Genomic DNA, 10258 nt, shown 5'->3' with positions numbered 1-10258 from the left:
AATTCCTCAGCTAATATATGGCTAATTTTGGAGATTCCTGATTTAAAGCGACAGCATTTGTTTTTCTTCTTTGCCAAGCAATCTCGCAGCTGGAAAGCGAGTCCTGATTTTTTCCTTCTAACATCTCTCTTCCTATTTTTTTCTCTCTTCCCTTCCCTCTCCCTCCCTCTCTTCTCTCTTTCTTTCTTTCTTTCCTTCTTTCTTTTTTTTGAACTGGTAGACAAAAAAGGCCTTAACAATTTTTTTTTAAAAAGCAGGAAGTGATGTCAGGGCAAGTGGGTGGAGCCTCATGCAGCCAACCCTGTTCTCCAAACCAGCCGCCACAACCGCTACCTACTCGCCTGAATCAGGAGGATTTAACCCCTAAGGCCTCTCACCAGCCAGTACAGAAACACTATAAAAACTCTCCTGAGAGGAATTGGGTGCAGGTGATGGTATTTGGGGAAGTGAACAGGAAAGAAGGCATGTGGTGATGTGTGAGAATGAAGCAGCTAGAAAGACAGCTCTCTCTAGCAATACTCACAAGGAATAGAGTTGGAATAGCAGTAGTAGGAGTAGCACTGGAGAATGGACTAATGGTGAGTAGTAATAGTGTGAATGTTCGTTTGTGTTGTCTAAGGCAGTGTTTTTCAACCAGTGTGCCGCGGCACACTAGTGTGCCGCGAGACATGGTCAGGTGTGCCGTGAAGCTCAGAGAGAGAAAGAAAGAAAGAGAGAGAGAGAGAGAGAGAGAGAGAGAGAAAGAAGACGAGAGAAAGAGAGAGAAAGAAAGCAAGAGAGAGAAAGAGAACAAGAAAAAGAAAGCAAGAGAGAGAAAGAGAGGGAGGGAAGGAGAGAGAAAGACAGCAAAAAAGAGGGGAAGGAAGGAAGAGAAAGAGGGATGGAAAGAGAGATAAAGAAGGAGGAAGCGAGAGAAAGAGGGAGGGAGAGAGAAATAGAGTGAAAGGAAGAGAGAGAGAATTTTTTTGTCCAAACTTTTTTTAGTCCCCCCCCCCCCCCCTTCAATGTGCCCCAGGGTTTCGTAAATGTAAAAAATGTGCCATGGCTCAAAAAAGGTTGAAAATCACTGGTCTAAAGATCTATATTGTTATTGAGCCTTTTGTGTTTGTAGCCACTAAACTGAATATAGTTAAAAGAATCCATGACACTGCAGATAGATTATAACTTCTCTGTTATACACACACTTAAAAGTTAATTATTGGGAAGGGAAGTTGTCCTCCCTTTGGGCAAACAGAGCATTTAATAAATCTGAATATGGAAAATCCAGTTATGCACATACTACCTTTCATAGATGGGTAAGAACTTTGGTTCCGAATGTATATGAGGTCACAAAGCAGAATATATAAAACCAGAAATAAATGCAGCATTGCCTTCAGTTTTGTCCTTTTGTTGAGATATTTTTATTCTAAGCCCATTCACAGTATTTTTTTAGAAATGAGTTTCCTGGTTTAGCTCAGAGCTGTTCTTGCTTTTCTAATCCATTTGCAGGAGAGAAAGTAGATCTAAATATTCTGCATAGAGATTGTGCTGGTGAAACTTTCCCAGTCTTTGGAGATAGTAATGTGAGGTTCAAAAGGCACAGAACGTGTTGGAATGCTGTCAAATTTAATCTTGCCAGTTCCAAGTCTTCTTTTATTATTATTATTATTTATTAGATTTGTATGCCGCCCCTCTCCGAAGACTTCTTTGGTAGGTCCAAGAAAGCAACAATGCCTCCCCTTTACCTGCAGATGCTACAGGAATCATATTCCTCACTCAAGTCTCTCTGTGAACAAAGAACAAAGGAGATTATTGCAGCCTTTCTATAGTAGTGGATGTCTCTGCCACTACTAAGAAAATCAAGGGGGCGAAAATCCATTTGCTCACTGCTGCCTCCTGCAGGATCCATGCAACATTCACAATAATTGCAAACTACAGAACATTGTAATGAAGAGGAAGAAGACAAGAGTGCATAGTTGAAAAGGTTGAACAGAGCTCTAGCAACCAAAAGGTCAGAGATACACTTCAATATAAGCAAACTAAAGACAGACATGCAGGGGAAAGGAGACAGCAAATAATGATGAAAACTCAATGTAAGAGATTCATTATTTATTTATTTATTTATTTATTCATTCATTCATTCATTCATTCATTCATTCATTCATTCATTCATTCATTCATTCATTCGACTTCTATGCCGCCCAGTCCCAATGGAACTCAGAGATACATGCAAGAACAACCAATGGAAGGTGAACAATTAATCCTTCAGTTTTGTTTTCAATTACCTTCATCATCTTTGTCTCCTTTTGATCTGGGCTCCTGCCACCATTCAGACAAAAACCCCTCTTCATAGTCACCAATGTCTTCAAACTCAGCATCAGATGGCAATGCAGGTTTTTTTACCCCATCAACCTCTTTATCCACCTCTCCCTAAAGCAGGATATAAGAACTAGTCAGAAACAAAGCAATCGAGAACCTAGACCAGTGATGGCGAACCTAGGGCACAGCTGCCATAGGTGGCACGCGGAGCCATATCTGCTGGCACACGAGCCGTTGCCTTAGCTCCAACGTACATGTTTGTGCTGGCCAGTTGATTTTTGGCTGACACAGAGACTCTGGGAGAGCGTTTTTTGCTTCCAGAGCGCCTCCAGAGGTATGGGGGAGGGTGTTTTTACCCTCCCCCAGCTCCAGGAAAGCCTTTGGTGCCTTAGGAGGGCAAAACACGAGCCTAATGGGCCCACCAGAAGTTTGGAAACAGACTGTTTCCCATCTCCATAGGGTCTCCAGGAGAAGCTGTTTTCGCTCTCTTCAGGCATTGAATTATAGGTGTGGGTACTCACACATGTACGATAGCAAGCATGCACGCTTTTTGGGCACCCAAGGAAAAAAAGGTTTGCCATCATTGACCTAGACTGTTCTGTCTTCTGCAGATGAACTATTTGGTATATTATTTGGTATTGTTATTAAAAAAACATTTTTCTAGGCTTTATTCCTAAAAACAAGACGAAAGAGTAAGAGAAGAGCAAAAAAGATGATTAGAGGCTAAAACATACAAAGAACAGTTGCAGGAACTAGGCATGGCTAGTTTAATGAAAAGAAGGACCATGGGAGACATGATAGCAGTGTTCCAATATCTCAGGGATTTCCACAAAGAAGAGGGAGTCAACTTATTCTCCAAAGCACCAGGGAGTAGAACAAGAAGCAATGGGTGGAAATTAAACAAGGAGAGGAGCAACTTAGAACTGTTTAAGCCTGAGGACTCTTGAAGGGTGTGTGTGGCTGTGACGTACGTCTTCACAGCTGCTTTTTATTTGCTTTGCTTTTGTTTTATGTTTTTCAAAGCATTCAAGGCTTGTTGTGTGTGGGAGAGCACTTTGGCTGATTAAAAGTGCATTTTGGACAGTATTTTCCTTTTCATAAACCAACTTGGTTTACTTTACAAACATTTGTGTTTGAATTTCTCCTTTGGACTTACGGCATAACAACAACTAAGGAGACATTTCCTGGCAGAGCAGTTAATCAGTGGAACAGCTTGCCTCCAGAGGCTGTGAATGCTCCAACACTGGAAGTTTTAAAGAAGGGATTGGATAACCATTTGTCTGAAATGCTATGAGGCTGTGATGGCGAACCTTTGGAACAAGTGCGAGCTGTTGCCCCAGCTCAGCTCTGCCGTGCATGTTCATCTCCCGCTGACTGGCTGGTCTTAGGGTTTCTGCCCTGCCTACGCAGGTGGAGGGAGCCATGTGGTGGGGTACATGGGGGGGCGCATGCATCGATAGGACATTCAGAGGGAAGGGTACATGCAGGTGGCATGTGCATGGAGGAGCGCATGTATGTGGGGCATTACACATGCACAGGATGGTACACATGCGGTGGCATGTGCACACGCACAAGGTCAGTGCACATGCAGGGGTGCATACATGCATGGGGCCACATATGCATTGCATTTTGGGGGGTTGTGCACACGTGCATTTGGGCACCTGTGCACCTGTGCATGCATGCTTTGGGCACTTGGTCCAGAAAAAGTTAGCCATCACTGGTATAAGATTTCCTGCCTAAGTAGGGGGCTGAACTAGGAGGCCTTCCAGGTCCCTTCCAACTCTGTTATTCTACTCTAACAGTGCTATAGGTAATGCCTGGTAAAAGCTTAAAATGACTTAATGAATTCAATCGACTTAATGAACTCAATTTGTATAGTCTGGAGCAGTGTTATTCAACTAGTGTGCCGTGAGACATAGTCAGTTGTGCCGTGGGGAAATTAAACATGAGTCCCCAAATTACCATTCCTGCCAGGATATCCCTTTTGTGTTCATTGAAACAGGCCCAGGTTTCACACGAAGTGAGTATAAATACATTTAGAAACTATATTATTAACTATGTACTGCGTTAGACTGTCATTTTGTGTCATTTTTGTTGTTGGTGTGCCCCAGGAATTTGTAAATGTAAAAAATGTGCCACGGCTCAAAAAAAGGTTGAAAATCACTGGTCTGGAGGACAGAAGGGAAAGGGGGGATATGATCGAAACATTTAAATATGTTAAAGGATTAAATAAGGTTCAGGGGGGAAGTGTTTTCCGTAGGAGAGTGAACACAAGAACAAGGGGGCACATTCTGAGGTTAGTTGGGGGAAAGATCAGAAGCAATGGGAGAAAATACTATTTTACTGAAAGAGTAGTAGATGCTTGGAACAAACTTCCAGCAGACATGGTTGGTAAATCCACAATAACTGAATTTAAACATGCCTGGAATAAACATATATCCATCCTTAGATAAAATACAAGAAATAGTATAAGGGCAGACTAGATGGACCATGAGGTCTTTTTCTGCCGTCAATCTTCTATGTTTCTATGGAAGTGAACACAGGAACAAGGGGCCACGATCTGAGGTTAGTTGAAAAGATCAGAAGTAAGGTGAGAAAATATTATTTTACTAAAAGAGTAGTAGATGCTTGGAACAAACTTCCAGCAGATGTGGTTGGTAAATCCACAGTAACTGAATTTAAACTTGCCTGGGATAAATCCATCCTAAGATAAAATACAGGAAATAGTATAAGGGCAGACTAGATGGACCACGAGGTCTTTTTCTGCCGTTAATCTTCTATTTTCTATGTTTCTAAAATCCTGATGGCAATCCTTAGGGAGCTAAAAATTATTTTTATTTCAGATGAGAAAGCTGAAAATTAAACAATTCCCTTTTGTCTTCCAGATTAATCTAGTACATGCCATCCTCAAATTAAATTAATGGGGAAAAGCTGGACTAAAGGAAACAAAAGCTAGCTCTCAATTTATCACATTTTTCTACCTTTTTCTCACCTCATCATCTGGCTGGAGGTATTGCCTGGCAAACTCCAAGAGTTTCTTCTGTGTGGATGTCCAGTTATGATAACGCAAGGCTTCCTGAGAATATCAGAGAGGAAGCAATCAGCCAGAACAAGTGAGAGAACAATAAAGAGTGTTTGTACTTTGTACAATACAGTTAGAGGGCTTGGGCACTTCGAGTTGTAAAGCTCCAAAGAGCATTAAGGTTAATTGCATGGGAAGGAAAAAGTAATTGAATAGTTAGTAATGCATCTAACATGCACCCTTCCTGACAAAGTTTCCATTTGGATATTACATCGGTATCAATATTAAACAAAGAATCAGAGGCCTTGGCAGATCGAGTTCGCTGTCAGTTACTGTAATATCAGTATAATTTTTCTGTTTATCTCAAATTTCAAGATGAAACTGTGGATCTTCTTCCCTCTTAAGTGATAATCAAGTAATCCTCCAAGTCTTCGGAGAGGGACGGCATATAAATACAATTAATCAATCAATCAATCAGTCAATCAAACTGTTTTTACACACTTCCATCCTCTGTTATCCTTGCTTCCCTTGGGCCTTGTTTATTAATCAGAACCAAAGACAACTATAGCACTATACAAAAATGATCCAAAATGGTTACTCTAAAGCAGTGATTCTCGACCTTTCTAATGTCTCGACCCCTTAATACAGTTCCTCATGTTGTGGTGACTCCAAACCAGCGTTCCCCGTAAGCTGCATGCGTGCGCACGCGTGCCCCCCAAAATACCCCCCACGCACCCTTTTCCACGGGCGCGCGCTCCCCATCTCCCTGCCAGCCTGCGGGGGGGTGGGGAGGTGGCGGCAGTAGGAGGAAAGGGAGCCGCGGCCGCCCCTGCCTCCCCACGGTGCCTCCGGGCCCCTCGCGCCCCTGGCCTCTCGGCCCTGCCACCTGCCCGCCCCCTCTCCTCCTCCGCCGCCTCCTGCCTTGGGGTGTGACTTTTGCGGTGGTGGTGGGCGGCTGCGGCTTCTTGGGACAAAAGCGCTCCCAGCCAGGGGACTGCGAGAGAGGGCTTTCTCCGTGCGCTTCAGGAATGCCCGCCCCTCCCCTCTCGCAGCCCCTTTGCTGGGAGCGCTTTCGTCCCGGACTTTCAGCAAGGGGACTGCAGTAGAGGCAGGGCAGGTGTTCCCGAAGCGCTCGGAGAAAGCGCTCTCGCAGGCCCCTCGCTGACAGAGAGAGAGGGAGAGAGAAAGTGAGTGAGAAAGAGAGAGAGAGAGAAAGGGGGAAGAGAGATAGCAAGAGAGAGAAGAGAAAGAAAGCAAGAGAGATAGAAAGAAAGAAAGAAAAGAGAGGGAAAGAAAGCAATAGAAAGAGAGAAAGAAAACGAGAGAGAGAGAAAGAGAGAGAGAAAAAGAGGGGGAGATGGAAAGAGAGGGAGAGAGAAAGTGAGAAAAAAAGAGAGAGAGCAAGAGGGGAAGAGAGAAAGAAAGAGAAATGACTCCTGATTTAAAGCATATGGTAAAAAGCACCCAAATAATAACAGAGAAAAAAAACCCCAGCCATTTGTTTGTGTGTGTGTGTGAACTCTTGAACCATTTCCAATAGCTCACCTGTTATTGGAAATGGTTCAAGAGTTCACACACACACACACACACACACACACACACACACAAGGGGGGAGGAGACAGGGATGGAAAAAGAGGAGAAGATAGTAATAATAGTAATAGATTTTGGTTTTGTTTTATTATTAATTTTTTTAAATAAAAAAAGAAGGGAATTTTTTCTTATTTATTTATTTATTTATTTATTTATACATACATACATACATACATACATACATACATACATACATACATACATACATACTTCTATGCCGCCCAGTCCCAAAGAGACTGTCGCTCAGACACTATACTTTTCCGCCCACACCGAAAAAAAATTAGAGGGAACATTGCTCCCAACCATAAGTGTAGCGCCAATTCTCCCAACAGAGCTTTAAGCTGATTGGCAGGAAGGTCAGAGGGCCACCCCTATTGTAAGTGCCTGATTGGTCGGATTGTAAAAATATGCTCCAAGGCGCCAGAATAGAAGCTTTAGTTCCTAACAACATGGGAAACCTGTCTTTTCTCATGGTCTTAAGTGACCCCTATGAAACGGTTGTTCAATCCCCAAAGGGGCCCCAACTCCCGACCCCCAAGTTGAGAACCACTGCTCTAAATCATAGTGAACAATCTACTTTGCTTTATGCCAGAGGAACAAAGACATCAAGCGCCCTCACCCCTATCAGAAAGTAGAAAATGTGACCTGTAGCATTTCTGTGACCTTCCAACATTTCTGCAGACTCCCAATGCTTCAATCTCTCATCCCCATCAGCCCCCACTGTATTCCTTGTCCAGATTCTCAACTAGTTATGAAAGCTAATGTTACAAATTCAGGAGGGAGGGGATATTCCCCCCCCCCTCTGAGTTTGGAGTTCTGACTTTGACAATCAAGGGGAATCTAGAATAGTGTTTCCCAACCTTTTTTGAGCCGCGGCACATTATTCACATTTTCAAAATCCTGGGGAACATTGAGGAGGGGGGGGGGGGGGTAAAGAAAAGTTTGGACAAAAAAATATATCTCTTCCTCCCTTTCGCTCTATTTCTCTCTCCCTCCCTCTTTCTCTCTCTTCCTTTCTCCCTCTTTCTCTCTCTCTCTCCATCCCTCTTTCTTTCTTCCTCTCTTTTTTGCTCTTTCTCTCTCCCTCCTTCCCTCCCTCTATGTCTTTCTCTCTCCCTCCTTCCCCCCTCTTTTGCTCTCTCTCTTGCTTTCTCTCTGTCTCTCTTGCTTTCTTTCTCTCTTTCTCTGTCTCTCTTACTATCTCTTTCTTTCTCTCTCTCTGTCTCTCTTGCTACCTCTCTCTTTCAAAGGATATTTGTCGCCGCCCCCGCCAGGGAAGCTCCAGCTTCCCTGGCGGGGGCGGTGCTGGTGCCTTTGACCTGGAGCTCCCGCTCGCAGCAGCCACCCCCGGCTACTGTCTGAAGCCACTGCTGCCGGCACTCTCCCGCTGGGCCCCAAAGCTCATCTGCCACGAAGAAGGAAGGCGCGAAAAAGGAGGCACAAAGAATGAAGCTCGGCTTCCGGTCTCAGAAGCTGAGCTTCGCGGCACACCTGACCATGTCTCGCGGCACACACACTGGTTGAAAAACACTGATCTAGACAATCACATTGTCCCTAGGATGCTGTAGAGCAGTGATTTTCAACCTTTTTTGAGCCGCGGCATATTTTTTACATTTACGAAACCCTGGGGCACATTGAGCGGGGCGGGGAGGGCTAAAAAAGGTTTGGACAAAAAAATTATCTCTCTTCCTCCCTTTCGCTCTATTTCTCTCTCCCTCTTTCTCTCCCTTCCTTCCTCTTTCTTTCTCTCTCTCCATCCCTTTCTTTCTCTTCCTTCCTTCCTCTCTTTTTTGCTCTCTCTCCCTCCCTACCTCCCTCTATGTCTTTCTCTCTCTCCTTCCTTCCCTTTTTTTTCTCTCTCTCTTGCTTTCTTTCTCTCTCTCTCTCTTGCTTTCTTTCTGTCTCTTGTTCTCTCTCTCTCTCTTTCTTTCTCTCTCTCTCTTGCTTTCTTTCTCTTTCTCTCTCTCTCTCTTGCTTTCTTTCTCTCTCTGAGCTTCGCGGCACACCTGACAATGTCTCACGGCACACTAGTGTGCCGTGGCACACTGGTTGAAAAACACTGCTGTAGAGTCCCATAATACTGCATCCAAAATATACTGCTCAAAAATAAATAAAGGGAACACTCAAATAACACATCCTAGATCTGAATGAATGAAATATTCTCATTGAATACTTTGTTCTGTACAAAGTTGAATGTGCACAACAGCATGCGAAATTGATTGTCAGTCAGTGTTGCTTACTAAGTGGAGAGTTTGATTTCACAGAAGTTTGATTTACTTGGAGTTATATTGTGTTGTTTAAGTGTTCCCTTTATTTATATTTTTTTTGAGCAGTGTATATCAGTGCTCCAAAGCAAAACAGTAATTCTTATCCCAACCACAGTTTTTGTTCGTACTGGTCGTGGGTTGAAGTCCTCCTCTTCCAGATGCCAACGTTCACGATAAAAACGATAATAAACCAGGTTTTGCTGCATGACTTCATCTCCAGGGTCAAAGAGCATGTAGCTAGCTACGCTCTGTACTGCATTCTTAATATCGTTCACTGTGCAAAGAATAACATACAAAATTAGCAGAAGAGACACATCCTAAGCTCATGAAAAATAAGGAAGGAAGGGGAAAAAAATCAGGAAAAATAGTCTCTCACTAAAACAGCATGTCTTTATAAATATGGCCTGAAAATAATATTAATACTGGCCTTATCAAATTTTAATCAGAACATACTTTTTAAAAATGCTGCACTTTCTTGAAAGAGAAGAAAAAAAAATGTCTCTGTATTTCCAGGTTTATTATTTATTTATTTATTATTTATTTATTTATTAATCAGATTTGTATGCCGCCCCTCTCCGCAGACTTGGGGCGGCTCACAGCAATCGCCATACAATGTAAACAAATCCAATATTTAAATTAATTTTAAAACACCACAAGTTAAAACCAATCATACACACTAGCATACCATACATAAATTTTATAAGCCTAGGGGGGAAGGAACATGTCAATTCCCCCATGCCTGACGACAGAGGTGGGTTTTAAGGAGCTTACGAAAGGCTAGGAGGGTGGGGGCAACTCTGATATCTGGGGGGAGTTGATTCCAAAGGGTCGGGGCCGCCACAGAGATCATCCAGAGCTTTGAACTTAGAAAGGAGTTCTGGCCATCCAGAGCTTTGAACTTAGAAAGGAGACTGTAGTTCACTCAGGGAACCATTTTTTACAAACTGAAAGATGCAGGTCTTGTCTTAAGCACAGCTAGAAAACTCAAGTTTTAAACTTTGAAGTGTCATTGTCAGGTAGCATAGATGAGGCCAGATGGAAAAGCAATCTGACTTTTCCAAACACCAGATTTTTTGTTCT

The 10258-nt window shown here is 43.1% G+C and overlaps 1 protein-coding gene across 1 annotated transcript in view; it reads right to left on the bottom strand.

Annotated features, from left to right (window-relative positions):
• Positions 1 to 1376: 1376 nt before the first annotated feature.
• The window catches only part of P3H4 (prolyl 3-hydroxylase family member 4 (inactive)), a 28287-nt gene continuing 19405 nt past the window's right edge, over positions 1377 to 10258 (bottom strand). The window contains exons 5-8 of the mRNA XM_070729599.1: positions 9307 to 9452; positions 5291 to 5374; positions 2265 to 2409; positions 1377 to 1765 (exon numbers count right to left, since the gene is read on the bottom strand). Coding sequence (XP_070585700.1) covers positions 1752 to 1765; positions 2265 to 2409; positions 5291 to 5374; positions 9307 to 9452 — 389 coding nt within the window. The 3' untranslated portion in view covers positions 1377 to 1751. The remainder of the gene's footprint in view (positions 1766 to 2264; positions 2410 to 5290; positions 5375 to 9306; positions 9453 to 10258) is intronic.

This window comes from Erythrolamprus reginae, chromosome Z (assembly GCF_031021105.1).
Source record: "Erythrolamprus reginae isolate rEryReg1 chromosome Z, rEryReg1.hap1, whole genome shotgun sequence".
Lineage (NCBI taxonomy): Eukaryota > Metazoa > Chordata > Lepidosauria > Squamata > Dipsadidae > Erythrolamprus > Erythrolamprus reginae.
The sequence above is the reverse complement of the archived record's forward strand: the minus strand, read 5'-3'. Positions and strand labels throughout refer to the sequence as shown.